General features: G+C 47.7%; 1 protein-coding gene across 1 annotated transcript; it reads right to left on the bottom strand.

Moving 5' to 3' along the window:
- Positions 1 to 366: 366 nt before the first annotated feature.
- slc6a17 (solute carrier family 6 member 17) lies at positions 367 to 15064 on the bottom strand (the record flags this gene model as incomplete). Its single annotated transcript, XM_079740679.1, has 11 exons — positions 367 to 729; positions 1288 to 1450; positions 2006 to 2165; positions 3621 to 3813; positions 4974 to 5166; positions 5496 to 5737; positions 7320 to 7430; positions 8760 to 8941; positions 10014 to 10140; positions 11273 to 11430; positions 14767 to 15064. The coding sequence occupies 11 exons, from the start codon at positions 15062 to 15064 to the stop codon at positions 367 to 369; spliced, it is 2190 nt and encodes a 729-aa protein (XP_079596805.1).
- Positions 15065 to 15884: the final 820 nt, after the last annotated feature.

Raw genomic sequence — 15884 nt, 5'->3', positions numbered from 1 at the left:
TTGCTAGATCCTCCTCTATATCTCCTTCACTCTGTTAAAACAAATGTGAAATGTGGTTGGCATCACAGAATGGGACTGTGAGGTAGAAAGAGGATTCGGTAAGGTAAGGGGGAAAGGCGTGAGCACATGTTAGCAACACAAAAAACCGTCAAACACTAAATCAGTAGGATCAAGACGTACGGACCACTGCTGCAACCCTCCCTTTGTGCATCCTCAACCTGCGCACTTATTGTACTTGTTTTGTTTCCTCTACCTCCTATCTCCCTCTCTCTCTCACTGTAAAGCTGGCCCCGTATCCACCATCAGAGACAGCACTGGACTGGGGGTGGGGTTGGTTGGGGGGTTGCGCGATACAGACTGAGCCCATCATAACTGTGACTCCGGGGAGCCAATGTTCTGGTAGCCTGTCTTGGTGCTGGTGCCGTAGCTGGTGTTGGTCATCTCCTGGGTGCCGCCGGGCCCCAGGTAGGGGCGGTGGGCCGGGCTCGGGGAGGGGGCCTCACTGGGGCCCTTGCCCAGGATGAAACGCTGCTCGTCCTGTTCCTCCAGGTTGGAGATGTCCTTCATCATGCCCTTGCGGTACGACACGGACAGCTTGTTGGAGCCGTCCGACAGCAGGTTGAAGCGGCGGGCGATGAAGACGATGGGCAGCGGCAGCAGCGCCGCGATGATGAGGGCGTAGGCCATGCCCAGCGCCCAAGGCGGGTAGTTCATAAAGCGCTCCGAGCCCTGCCATTGGTGGGGGGGAAAAGGGAAAAGACGGAGGGGAGGTGGAACAAAGGAGAACAACAGAGGGAAGAGAGAAGAGGAAGCCAAGAGATGGAAGGAGAGATTAGCGGGGTTGGGAAGTGGGGTTCAGTGTGGTTTGTCTGTAAAGTAAAAACAAGACCAACGAACAGCAGAGAGGTAATGTGGTGGAGAGAGAGAGACCGCGAGAGGAGCAGGAGTCGGTCGGAATGTACAAAACACTAGAGCTCAGCCGGGTCTGAGGGTTGGCTGACTAAACGGAATATTAACCGAGGTCTAACAGTGCTGGCGATCTCTCCCTCCCTCTCATTCTCCCCTCTGTCTCTGGCACTCTCGCTCTGTCTCTCTCACTGTCTCTTGCTAGTGTCAACACATACACAGACACACTCTCTTGTAGCCTGTGGTAGATCTCTAGCTTTCGGAAAGAACGAGTGCTTTGCCTCCGTCAACGGAAAGATCATAGAGATTCTGAACCTCTAATCCTTCTCTCTGTGAGTCACATGTGCGGCGTCTCACTAGGGCTTCAGGGGGCTTACTGACCTCGGCTTCGATCCAGGCGTTGTAGCCCGCGGGGCTGACGGCCATCTCGATGACGGTGGCCATGATGAGCACCACCAGGATGGCGGGGGACACAAACTTCCACATGTAGAAGTAGAAGGAGTAGGGCCTGAAGCCCAGCATGTCCTGCAGGTCCTGCATGAACCTGGAAGACAGACAGAGAGGGAGGGAGGCCGCGAGGAAGGGATGAAGAGGGGTAGAACGGGAGGAGGATAAAGACGCAAGAGTAGGTTGGATAGAAGGAAGGCGGGAAGGAGGAAAGGTTAGTCGGTCGGGGAATGAACAATGAAGGGTGGAACTGAAGGGATGAGATGAACTTGTGTCAGATCAAAATTGGGAATGCCTTCCTGTGAAGCTATACTGTAATCATTTGAGGTGAATGGGGTCCTTTGCAGTTCTTATCTGATATATATCTCATTCTGGACATCACACCTTTAGTTATTGCCGAGGTAAAAATGCACGTCCTATCTGTGTGTGAGTCTAGCACAGCCTGTATGGTTCTCTTTTTGTTTTGTTTTATTAACACGGATTAAATAACAAAGAGATTGTATTTAAATAAACTAAATACATGTGAAGGTGCAGTAGAAACCCATTTTTGCACATTTAAAACCACACCCAAAATGACCCAGAATACATCTATTATACAGATCTGCACAACGGAACACCTGCCCCCACGGCCCGGTCAATATAGGGGCCTCACCTCTCAGTGCCGTAGATCCAGGCCACGGAGATGTTCTCCAGGAACACCACAATGGTGAGCGGCAGGCCGGCCGAGTAGTCGTCAAACATGGCCACAAAGTAGTTCCCGGAGCGCTGGACAAACAGCAGGCCCAGGAAGAAGGCGATGATGCAGCACACCACTGAGGAAGAGCAGAGATAGACGGGGGGTTGAGACAGGATTACGTGATTGATCCTCTTTCCCGGGATGCTTGTCAATGACAGGGTGATGTGTGAATCTGTTTATGATGGGATGTTTTTTGCTTTTGTTTTCCATGAGGTTCAGGTTGGAAGTTGGAGGGAAAGAAACAAACATTAAGAGAAAGAGGATTTTAGGAGTAAATTGGGGTTAGTATCTCCTCAAACACTGGGATATAAAGGTGTTTAAATATCCAGGTATCCAGATTCTTGGTATATCCAGTAGAGGTGGATTCAATGATTCGTTTACGTGAACCAGTTCGCGTCAGTCAGTTCGCCAAGATGAGTCGTTCGCGAATCGTTCGTTCGTTCGTTCAACCAGTTTCCGGTTCAGTCCAGTTTCCGTTTCCGGTAGCGGTGAATCGCATCATGCAATGCACCCATTGCATGGTTCTCAGCTGAGTCAGTCAGACTCAGTGCTACCGGAAACTCGACTGAACTGGTTCAGTCGAGTTTCCGGTGAATCGAATGGCGAATCGAATCACTTTATCCTGAAAATTGAGTCAATATCGTTAATTTTATATATTAAAAAAATACCCGAGATAAAGGAACAATGTGAAACCCTAACCCTAAAATGTAAACACCAGGCTACTTGACAAGAAAATGTAACGGACCACCTGAGGCTTTACTTCACCTCAGCGATAATGCGTTAGTTAATAATGATATGCCTTGCGGCATATCATGCGGCATCACCTGCGCATAGTGCTGCTGCGTAGGCCTACATGGACGTTCCAAGTATGTTTACTTCATGTATCGTTGAAGCTAACTAAGTAAAGCCTAGTTATAACTATAACCTGCTCCTGGTGCAGTGCAAGCAACAGTGTGTGCCGTGAGTCGCCTCGGTCCCTCGTCTTCCTGAACGAACTGTCTGCGAGTCGTGGGTCTGGGAGGAGTCAATTCTGAGTCACGAACGACGCGAACGAGACGACCGACGCGAACGAGACGACCGACGCGATCGACGCGACCGACGCGAACGACGCGAACGAGAGAGAAGAACCAGTTCGGATCGTTCGTTCTAACGATTCGTTCGTTCGAACGAATCAGTTCGCGACCGAACCACCTCTAATATCCAGCCTTGATGTAAGCCCTACAGACTCCTAAAAGGCAGTTAGCATAAACGATAACAAATAATCATCACACAGTATCATCCCATGACCTCCGTGATTATGTTTTGCCTATAGGCCTCTCCTCCCAGCTCATTCCTTTATAATCTTCTCCTCTCTGATTTCCTCAGAGAACTACAAAACGCTTAATTGAACTTTGTATACAACACACCACACTAATAACTGCTGGTCCCGGGGTCTGCTCATCTTATTCCCATCTTGCTGAATCCTTTCAAGTGCTCCTCCTTCTTACCGAGCTACGGCTACCACCACGATCCCAGCCCCATCCCCACGTACCACACAGGATCTCCTTGCGTATCTTGAAGGCGTCCAGTATGGGAGTGGTGATGCCCGTCATGGTGCCGATCATGCTGCCCAGGCCGAGGTTGATGAGCATGAAGAAGAACATGACCGACCAGAAGGGGCTAGCGGGGAAGTGGGTCATGGCCTCGGTGAAGGCGATGAAGGCCAGCCCCGTGCCCTGCACCGCCTGGGGGAGAGAGGAGCACATCCGATGGTGGTTATGTGCAGGAATCATGTGGCTGTTGTACCTAATCAGCTGTTCATGGTATGTGCAGGAACTGAAACCCTGTTGGGAAATCCCTGTTTGAAAATGACCTCCCAATGACACTGTATCTTACAATCTGTGCAACTTTATTTCATTTAACCACAGAATGACTTCACAATGAGTGGAACGGCCGGGGAAAGACACAATATTCTTACTTCAAAACGGCTCTCGTTTTTTGGCATGAGATAAGTGAGGGAAAAGTGGAAGTCGATTTTTCCCTGACATCATTATTCGCTGTGATAAGATTGTTTTCAGACATTGGACACCCATGTTGTGCAAACATCAGGTGGAGGGCCGGAAGGGAAATGGAGAATGTCAAGCAGCAGTATTCTCTTCATGTAAACAGTGTGGAACCAAAGTTTGCAGAAGATACTATAACCTGTATTGTTTGAAAAAACAATGATTTATGACATGATATTAACGACTTATCCACTATCGGGGCTTCCGCCATTAAGTAGGGGGGTCTGGGGGTATCCTTCCCCGGGAGATGTCTTATTACATTAAACATCTTAAAGCACCATTTTCAATCAGTTTATCTTGAGAGGCCACACTTGGCACAACGTCCTTGGAAGACTTACATGATTACGGGCGCACTTACATGATTACTTACACTAACACATGCATGATTGCACTTATAGTGGTCCTACACAACATGTTGATTGCAGTTTACATACAAATAATCTGACTAATGTAACTATCTCTCACTCTCAGTATAAACTAAAACACTCTCCAGCCAGTCTCTCTCTTTTTACCTTGTTCCATGATTAATCCTTGTTCTTCAAATTGCAGCACATCTGGACAACCATTCAGACAGAGAATGTTGTCCTGATTTACAATTTCTTGCTTTCACATTTTTTCCATTAAAATGTCAATGTTCTTAAAGGTGACATATTATACCACCAAGTGTGAGTGTGATTAGTTTTGACAATCAGACGGATAGATGAGCAACGTTTGCTAGTATACTGGGTAGGCTGGTAGAGGCTTCTCTTGTGAACAGTAAACATCCAAGGGATGATGGAACCCAGCGCTTTTGTTCAGACGCTTGACCGGCCCCCCAGCGAGTCTCCATGGGCCCCGCTCACCTTATTGAGCTCGTCGGCCAGCAGGCAGGCGTCCAGACCGAGCTGAGGGAAGCCCTCCTCCGTGACCGTCTTGATGACGCCGTACATCTCGCTGTAGTCCTCGCTGGTCAGGTGGGAGAAGTTGATGTGTTGGGGGATGAGCTCTCTGCTCAGCACCCCCGTGTTCAGGTAGCCCAGGATCTTCTCCGCGTTCCTGGGGGAGGCAGAGGACACGTCAACCACCGTTTCTGACTTACATATTCAGTCCTTTAACCAAACTTTAAACACACTCAGTATCGTAAGTCTGATTTCAGCGATTTAAGTGTCAGATAACATTCTATCAAATAAAATATTATACTCAATTAAATAAAGATTGGAACCTTTAGGATGCCAGTTGCTTGACACAAATGTTTAGCCGTATCAATCACAATAAAACAAATGAATAAAAGGGAACTCAGTTTTCGGACCTTGTCATGGAATTTAACAGTTGACGCTATGCGGATACAACAAACCTCGCGGCACACAACAAAAAGCTACACTCACTCCACGACACACTTCTCGTTCATCACGTTGGCCTTGAAGCCCAAGACGGCAAACACCACCAGCGTGGCCAAGATGGACGTGACGAAGTTGATGATGGACACCAGCGCCGCGTCGAAGTGGCAGTTGTTGTCCCGCTTGTTGTAGCTGGAGAAGGCGATGACGCCGCCAAAGCCCAGGCCCAGGGCGAAGAACACCTGGGTGGCTGCCTCTCGCCACACCTGGGGCTCCAGCATCTTCTCCAGCTGGGGGGACACCAGGGACAGAATACCGTCAGTTAGGTATTGATACTTAGACTTAGACTTCTTTAATGTCCATCAGACTTTACATAAAAATAGAAATTTGTCTTTGACAGTGGCACAAAAAACACAAAAAATACACAGACATCACCGACATCACTATGCACAGTAATAGATAAAAATAGGAATATATATATAAGAACTATGAAATCAGTCCATTTTGCTCCAGAGAGGAGTTAAAAGATGGAAATACATAAATGAGTCAAATACATGAAGTGCCTAACTGGATACATCTATCTGACCACGGGCAGTTCTTTGTTAAGGATGGTCACGGCTGATGGAATGAAACTTACAGGGCTAGTTGACTAGACTCAGTGGATAGGGAATCATAGAAGGAAGGAATCAGGAAAGAGAGGTGTAGGACAGAAGGAGGGAGAAGTAGACTGAAAAGAAAGAGGGAAGAGCAATGAACTTAAGTCGACTAGGGAGGAATGAATGAAGGAAAGTGTGAAGGAAGGCAGTAGGGAAAAGATGGAGGATTTTTGGATTGCACCTCAGCTAACATGTGTGCTTGAGGTGAGGGCAATGGTCACGTGTATGATAAGGGGTACAGTGGTATGCAGCATTGCTAAACCTTCTCGTTCTGCTTGTTGTGAAACACTAAAAAACACATGTGAAACACTGTAAAACACATGTGATATGTAAAACCACATCACATCTGCGGTACAGAGAGAGCTCACAGACATCTCACAGACAATCATATTTTTAGGAATATCTTTAATGCCCTTTTTCTATTGGCTAATGTTTTTTTTTAAATCCTTTGAGCAAACATTTGAATTATTAGCATTTTAAGAAAGTATCACTGTAAAGTGATGTGAAGCTCTGATCCGCCTATATATTTTGAAGGTGCATTTACAATTCTAAACCACAAGGTAGAGCCAAACATCCCCTTTTCACTATAGGAGGCAGGAGCATTTGCTTATAAGCACATCAAGCTGATGTCAAGCAAAGGGGCTGAAGTCATCAATCACTCATGGCTGAGTGGCTTGCACAGACAGAGTGTCACACGCATATTCCAGACACAATTCCGGTGAACAAGCTGTGACTGACTGATGAGCCGACTGAGAGACACCAGTAAATTAAGGGGACTTCATCTATTTGCCAAGATCAGGTGGAAAAAGGTAGTTTGCCCAACATTATCGTTGTAGAAGTCAGGAATTGATATTGGGAGGATAAACCTTTCCGTTGGAATGTAAATGTACATAGCCATGAACCCTGGTAGCCTTGTTGCAATGCCAGTGGATAAATTAAATGTAACCTTTATTTAACCAGAAAGGTACATTGACAAGAATGTCCTGGCCTGGCCACCATGGAAACATCAGCCTTGGTTCTGGATGGATACCGAACATTTAAATGGATCCGTTACATAATGCATATCAGTAGGTAGGAGATAGAATAAGGTATGTATGTGTGTGTGTGTGCGTGTGCGTGTGTGTGTGGGCGTGTGTGTGTGTTTGTGTGTGTGTGTGTGTGTGTGTGTGTTGGTGGCAGCAGGCTAATTGGGGAAGGCGTCCTTCCTCAGACTGACCTTAGGGGTGAACATGTGGGCGATGCCGTCCGTCGCACCCTTCAGCAGCAACCCGCGCACCAGGAAACACAAGAGCACCACGTAGGGGAACAGGGAGCTGAAGTACATCACCTGAGAGACACACAGAGAGAGGGAGGGGAGGGGGAGAGAGAGAGAGGGAGGAAGGGAGAGAGAGAGAGAGAGGGAGAGGCGAGGGAGAGAGGGAGGGAGAGAGAGAGAGAGTTGTGAGAGAGAGGGAGAGAGAGAGAGAGAGAGAGAGAGAGAGAGAAAGGCAGAGAGAGAGGGAGAGAGAGAGGGAAAGATAAGGAGAGTTGTGAGAGAGAGATTGAGGGAGAGAGAGAGAGAGACAGTTATCACACGATCACACCATCGGCTGTTACCATGGACACTGCACGTCTGCAGCCCTCTCACATAGAGGACAGAAAACTATAGGGGCAAACAAAGACAGTGCACAAACACACACACACACACACACACACACACACACACACACACACACACATAGAATCTGAGGGAGACAGATACAGACATACAAAACACTCACATGCAATACATTGGTTGGTGCGTATGCACGCACCAACACAAACACATTCTCAATCCTCACACACACACAGAAACAAACAAACTAAATACATCAAGTATGCTTTATATTTGCTTGGCATTGAAGTATCTCCAGGAAATGTGCAGAGCAACCACTGAAGTTTGGAGGCAGCATCCAATTGTTCCTGAGGAACCGTTGAGAATAGCTGTGGTCTGGCTGTAATAATTTGTTTACTGGGCCTGGAATGTATAAAAAATGTAAGCAGTGTTTGACCTTGGATATCCCTTAGAATGCCTGTTAAATGCTATGCTAGGCTACATGTGTAATTTACTGTGAATGCTTGTTAAATGCTATGCTAGGCTACATGTGTAATTTACTGTGAATGCTTGTTAAATGCTATGCTAAGTTCTATGTATTCCTTATTGAGAATGCTTGCTAAATGCTATGCTAGGTTCTAGGTGTTTCTTATTGAGAATGATTTTAAATGCTATGCTAGGGTCTTGGTGTTCCTCATGGAGAATGCTTGTTAAATGGGTTGCTAGTTGTGCTTGTTAAATGGTATTTGTGGTGATGACTCATTCCAAAGCCAAAGCAATTTCCCCCTACCGGTGTTCTGCAGCGGTCTTTCCTTAGCAAAGGCCAGCCTTATTACCGCAGCAACGCACTCTTTCATAACATAGATGTGATCCAAAAATAGACAGCGGGCTAAGCTAAGCTCTCGACGCTATAACCTCTGACCAATGAGCATCAGAAGAAAATAAAAGCCTTTCCCCCAAATCCACCCATGGAAATTAATATTCAGATTATATACACCATAACGGGTGGAAGAAAATGAATGACGTAGCAGTAATCCCCCTGTGCGAGCCACCCCTGCGTTGGTGGGGCAGGGGACCCCGTACCTTCCCCGAGGACTGGATGCCCTTAACGACAGCCATGCAGACGATGATCCAGGCGCCCAGCAGGGACAGGGTCATCCTCCAGTTCAGGCCGCCCGTGTCGTCAATGCTGCTGGTGATGTTGAGGGTCTGCCGGTACCAGAAGTAGGTGGTGGCCGAGCTCTTCTCACACTCCGGCTCCATGACTAGGGCAGGCAGGAGAAGAACATGGATATGAGCTTCACTGTGGTCCGAGGAACACTGTATATGAGGAATATGACTTAGTTAAATGTGACATGTTATACCACCATGTGTGAGTGTGATTACAAGCCGTTTTGTAATTCTGCCTCCGCTGACGTCATAAGTGGGCGTGTCCACCTAGATGTGTGCTGGATAGACCGGTCTACCAGCCTACCCAGTGGACCTTAGCGAACGTTGCTCATCTATCCGTCACACATCTAGTCGGACATCACCACATGTGATGTCAGAAGAGGCAGATTTCAAAACGGCTTGTAACGGCTAATCACCCTCACACCTGGTGGTATAATCTGTCACCTTTAAATGGGATTCATAGGATGGATGCATATTTATGTTAATCTAAAGCACAGCGGACTCAAACCACACCCCCAGTACCTTTTTTTCTTCGCAGCACATATTATATAATGGCAGCGAGCGGCAGATCTCGACTGAGCTAAAGCTAATAGATTATGCCTCACCCTAAAGGTACCCAGTGTGTACCCATGCCACTAAAAGCCCATTGCAGCATGTGTGAGTGTGACTATGTGTTTGTGTGAGTGTGTGTGTCTGTGTGTGTGTGTGTGTGTGTGTGTGTGTGGGCAACAGCTGCTGAGTCGGATAAGGTATGTGTGTGTGTGTGTGTGTGTGTGTGTGTGTGTGTGTGTGTGTGTGTGTCCCTAGGTAGGCATGGCATCAGCAGGAATGACTAAGGCTTTATGTGCACTGCCGGGTATCTATGGGGTGGTGCCGTCCACAAGGAGAGCTGCTGCTTCAAACGCCGGCCGACCCGACCGCTCTATGCCCCCCTACTCTGTGGATCCCCCTCATCAGATCCCATCTGCTTCTGCCCAACCTATTACCCAAATGCCTCGGGCCAGGTTTATGCGTCCCAACAATGGCGCTGTGTTTCATCCATGCTTGACTGTTTCCCATCACAAGCCAAGCCTTGATGTGTTTTTGTTTTGATGGGTTTTCATATATTAAATGCAAAGACATTGCTGAGCAGAGTGTGCCCCCCTTGACTATTTGTTGTGGACTTACTGGCCTGGCTCCCATTCCTGCGCATAGGGCACTCGGCCCAGGGCAGAGGGAACTGGAAGGACTGGAAGAAGTAGAAGATGCTCCAACCGATGATGACGTTGTAGTAGAGGCCCACGAAGCCGCAGACCTGCAGGAGGAGGGATGGGGGTGAGGGGGGGTTTGAAGATAGGCAGGATCGTTAGCACACCCTGACCTGCTCCCCGCACAGCGAGAGCAGGGTAGTTATAAGACACCGATAAACAGTTTGTTCTTTTTGCAACATGATCATGAACAACCCCCCTTTTCTATCCCTCGTCCTCCAGTCAGGTCTTAGACCAGGAGCGTGCAGCTAAAGTCGGAGAGGGTATGAATTATTGAGGTAGACTCCCAGTGGCCTGAGACTGAGGCCTTACAATAAGAGGTATTTATAGCTGCAGAACCACTCTGTCACATACTCATTAAAGCATGCCCCGCTGGGCCAATCCATGCCCCTTCCTCCCTGTTTATCTCTGACCACAGAGCCTGACCGGCTGGGTGGAGCTCAATAATTGATCTATAAGTCTCTCACGAGGTTCATCATGATCTGCTAACTGGATAGGTGACCGGGGAGAAAGACGCAGGATGACAGCTGACACATTAACATTCAGCCATTCATCAACATGAGGAACTAGCCTGGCCTGGCCGAGCCAGGCCCCCAGGCAGATGAGTGTGCTTTTCATATATTCAGAAGGGCAAACAAACATGGTTGACTGCGCACGCAGCCAGGGGGTAATTAACCGTTTTGTCACCATTAACTGCTGTGGTCACATTAGCGACTACAGCACTGTAATCAATGTAGAAACAGCGTTGTAGTGCATTATTACTCTTAAAACCAGATCATTGAATGATAAGACGCTCAGTCAAACGGTCATGGGTTCACCCAGATGTCCACAGTCTAAATGTAGGTGACCTTACGCAGATGCTCTAACCGTAACCCTAAACCCAAACACTTTCTGCCCATGAATGACGATGTATCTAAAAAAGTGTCTGTAAGTCGCTTTGGATAAAATCGTTTCCTCGACGGCTTGATTTCTTCCAGGACATTGCTTGCTGCTGCATTACGATTAAAAGACAAAGAACATCAACATCACCGACGTTCATTACTCGCGTGTCATCCGCAGGGACTGCAGCGACAACGCGTGTCCTCAGGCCACCAGTGTTGCTGTGCTGTGAATGAATGTCACTGCATTGTACGTGACTTAGTCCAGTTGGATCTGAGGAGAGGGAGTAGCAGCACCCACCATGAGGCTGGACACCCCGATGCCCCCCAGCTGGGGGTAGACGTAGTTCCACACGCCGATGCTACCCCGCCGAATCCTCTGGCCCACCGCCAGCTCCAGGAAGAAGAGCGGGATGCCGATGAGGATGAGGAGGATGAAGTAGGGCACCAGGTACGCACCTGGTGAGAGAGAGCGAGGGAGAGAGAGACAGGGAGAGAGAGAGAGAGAGACAGAGAGAAAGAGAAAGGGAGAGCGTTCTCAAAGTTCAAAGAATTTTTACGATTTATCTGAGCTGTTGGTTGTAATCGAGCAGATATCTGTCAATACAATGGCCTATTAAACCCTGCTATGGGAACCAAATGAGCCCAGGATTGTACCTTCTTCTGAGACTGAATTATTGCTGTCCAATTAAAATTACCTTGATGGTATTTATTATCACACCTAGTTGTAAAAGTGTGGTAGATAGGTTGGGGGTCGAAAAAGCTAGGAAGCTCAGCATGAGGAAGCAGAAGGGAAGGTATCCATATTTAGCAGAGTACAAACGCACACACTGCTGTAAACGGCACCAGAAGCACCATCAAAAGCTCTCAGTCAGTCTATTTCTGGGATCAATCTTCTCCATCATGCACCACTCTAGTTTGGCTTTGTTTTCAACCACACACTCTCTCTCTCTCTCTCTCTCTCTCTCTCTCTCTCTCTCAGTCTCTCTTTCGTCTGCATTTCACTATTCATCTTCTCCTCAGTCTTTTCATCCTTAATTTGACACCGCTGTCTGCCACCCAGCCAGCCTTCAATCCCCCACCATTTTGTTTCATGTCTCGTACTGAGACGAGCGTCCGGGTGTCAAGCGCCAACCTGTTTTGTCCGAACCGCCTTCTCCGCACCATGTCGGGACATGAAGGAGCAGTGATGTGAAATAGACATTCAGAGTCCCAGGGGAGGAGAGGCTGATAGGGTGGACTGCCCCTCTCATGTCTCTGGTGCTGCTATCTTCAGACTGAATCACTAATCAAAGCCCACTAATTACTGGGGAGAGGAGGGATGTTTGTCTTGGCTGGCATTCACTGAGAAGAACCTCTGTGCTTATCAGGTCTTGGAGGAGGACACATGCGAAGGAGCCTCCTCTATGACGTATAATGGCGTTGAAACTTGGACTTATTTCTAAGCTGGATGCATTTCGTTTAATTTTGTCAAGCAACCTGCACTAATAAATGAACACATTCTATTTGGATGAGAAGTCTGCCTGCCTGAATAGATACTGTATAGAATCCTAACAATCATATCAGCTGGTTATGATACAGAATCAAACAGACCCCTTGTGTCAGCTAGGGGGAAAATGCATCAGCAAACCCTCTTTTCGACTAAATAAAGCACATCCACACACACAAACACAAAGACCCACACAAAACATACAAACACACACACACACACACATACACACACAGACACACACAGATTAATCAAGCTTAGTTATATAAGGAAAATTGAATACTTCATGTGGTGCCCACTACACCTCCCACGTAAACCACAAATACATTGACAATAACCGCTCGGAAACGGAGCCCATTGGTGTTGTCTCTTCCCTCTTCCACGCCGTAATCACAGCCTCCCACATGCCAGCGACACCACAGTATTGTGTGCCACCTAGCACACACACAATGCCAGCCAGATAAGCCCTGAGAAAGTCTGCATGTGAAACAAATACAATTAATACGGCGGCCTCCAGTCATCAATCCATTATCGCCACTAGTGTGTCTGAGAGATCTGTGCCTGCCTCTCCAACAACTCTATCTCCCCCCACCCCGCCGGCCACACAACACACACACACACACACACACACACACACACACACACACACACACACACACACACACACAAACACATTCAACGTGTCCTCTCTCTTCTCCCCTTCGGTTGAAGGGGTCTGCCTGGGGCCATCAGCCACGCCGCTAAGCACTCAGCTCGGAGGGATGCAGTGTGCAAAGGTTTGACTCTGCCCCTTACATGCTGACAAGGGCAGCTGGGCCATTAGATTAGCCTGATGGCTCACCACAAGTTCACCCAGGTGGGAAGCTCGCAGCCTGGGGGGGCTCAGGTGTGGCATGTGGCGACACGTTCTCTGTTGGCATCGGCAACAGAGGAGATGCACTACAGTACCTCTGACACTGACATTATACAGGGAGTTATACCTTGGCCTTTAGAGGGCTTGGGGGTTGGTCCTTTTTGTACTATTACCATTGAATTACTAGAATATAACCTTATATTTCAATATTTTTAAATATTATGATTCTCCAATAGATTCTTTAAGCATGAGCTTGTGTTGAATTATCCAATTTGTGTGGGTGTTCAATCTTCTATCCTCATTTCAAATGGCTGCTGCGTATCGGAGGCACCCTGCATAACACGAAAGCCCTCCCACTGTGAACGTCGACATGTTACATCCAGCCTGAGTCTCGGGTTGACTGTCGGGCCGATGTTCAACCGAGGAGAAAAAGAGCTGCGGAGAGTTCGTTCACAAACAAGACGATGTCATGGTGGCGTGCACAGGTGACATTGAGACCGTTTCCCCTGGTGTGACCCTCAAGCACGCTGTTTATGAGTTGGGAGAGACCCTGCAGGTGACACACACACTCACACACATACTCATTCAGACACTCACTGGGTAATAAATGCACAAGCAAATCGACAAACAGAGGCAGCTTGAGAGCAAAACGGAGTTGCCTCTACGACAGCTGCATCCATTGATTGAGAGAAAAGCGTCCCCAGGCCTTTGTGATCTAGATGATTGCGTTTGGCATTAAGGAAATGAGAACTGAATTAGTTGGACTTGAGGTAGCTGTTTTCTGTTATGTGATCCAAATACAATGTTCACGAGATAGAGTAGAATGCAATTAAAGGGCTGGTCGAATCTGATCCTTTTGATTCACTTACATTTGGTCAAAGCTTTTTTGTTTAAGCATCATGCAAAAAAACATCACTAATCGTTGATAAGCTTAAGTTATGCCGCACAAGATTTCTACCCACTCCTACATTCAGTCTCACAGATGGTGGTATAATGTTTATAATTCTGTCTCTGCCAGCCTTTAGGCTCTGAATACAGGTTATACATTCTTCATTAGTTGCCAGCATTACAAGGTAGAATTTGTCTGGCATTGAACCCAACTCTTAAAAAGGGTAACCCTTTGTGCTTTCCAAAAGATCAAAAAACATAACACCATTGGCTCCCAGTCACCTACAGGGTGACTGGGAGCCAATGCAAAGTCCTCCTCCTGACCTACCAAGTCTCGAGTGGCCAAAGACCAAGGGACCTCAGTGACCTAATCACCACACACACACACACACACACACTCAATCTCCTGACTGCTCTCCCTCCCCACGCCTCTGGAACTCCCTCTGGTACTATCTCAGAACAACCTTCTCTGTCAAGGTTTTAAAACCCTTATTTATCGGTAGGCCTTCTTTCAAGCCTTTTAAAGCCCCCCCCCCCCCCACGGTCCAACCTTAGCAGCACCTACCTCCGCCGTTCTTCTGACACAGGTAGGGGAACCTCCACACGTTCCCCAGGCCCACGGAGAAGCCCACCTGGGCCAGGATGTACTCCAGCTTGTTGTTCCAGGACGGCCGTCCATCCTCCCCGTCGGCGTCGGGGGATGGCAGCAGGCCCTTCCCCGGGGCCGTGGCCCCAGGGCTCAGGCCCATGCTCATCTGACTGCTCTTGTAGTCCATGGGCTGCTCCAGGGCCAGCAGGTCCGCCACGGACTCCGTGACGGCCTCCTTGCTGGGCGCAAGGGTGACCTTGCTGTTCTTGGGCATGGTGGAGGTGCTGGGGTCGGGGGTGCTGGAAGAGGAGCTCCTGTTAGTGGTGGAGGTGAGAGGGGGGAGCAGAGGGGATGTCCAGAGGGCTGGGGGAGGAGAGTGTTGTTCTTATGATCCTGAACCTGTCAGACAGAAAGAGGAAAGCTTTGTGTTAGCCTTTAGAGAAGCTCATAAGCAGGGTTTTTCTGATTCAGACTCACCTGCAGCCCCCGTTATAATGCAACATCCAGTAAGTTAATAGAAGCCTTATGAATATGGAGTAACAATTAAAAGAGAACCCATTTGAACATGATTTTGCAAATGATTGAATGATTGACACATTCAACCTTTTAAGCTCCGCAACCTTTAATTTGTTAAAGTAATGCGTAGTTTGTGTTTAACCGCTTGGACCATAATAAACACTGTTACGTGAGCTCTGGTGCTTTCACTCTAATGCAACTCGTAAACCACACCTTATTTAATTAGATAAAGAAGAGTAAATACTCTTATGTGCATATGTGGGTAACAAAATAGGTCAAAATGGAAAGTAACCCCTGTGTTAGTTATTTCAGCGTTGCACTTAGTGGTGGGAGAAATGAAAGAGAGATTATGTTACCAAACATATTTGGTCGGTCTCTCACATCATAGCCCGGTTGGGTCATGTGCACTTTGGTAATCACATGAACAGCAGACCTCGTCTTGTGTTGCTACTGGTCTAAAGACTCTGTTGAACACAGTTACACTAAAACTATTATCCTAGTTTCCATGTCAAGTTGATATTTAATTCTTTTTTTTTTCCATCCGTCAACCACACAGCCAGCTTTTTGCAGGATGACGT

The sequence above is a fragment of the Pollachius pollachius genome, assembly GCF_949987615.1.
Source record: "Pollachius pollachius genome assembly, chromosome: 8".
In the NCBI taxonomy this organism is placed as follows: domain Eukaryota; kingdom Metazoa; phylum Chordata; class Actinopteri; order Gadiformes; family Gadidae; genus Pollachius; species Pollachius pollachius.
Note: the sequence above shows the minus strand (reverse complement) of the source record. Positions and strands in the feature narration are given on the sequence as shown.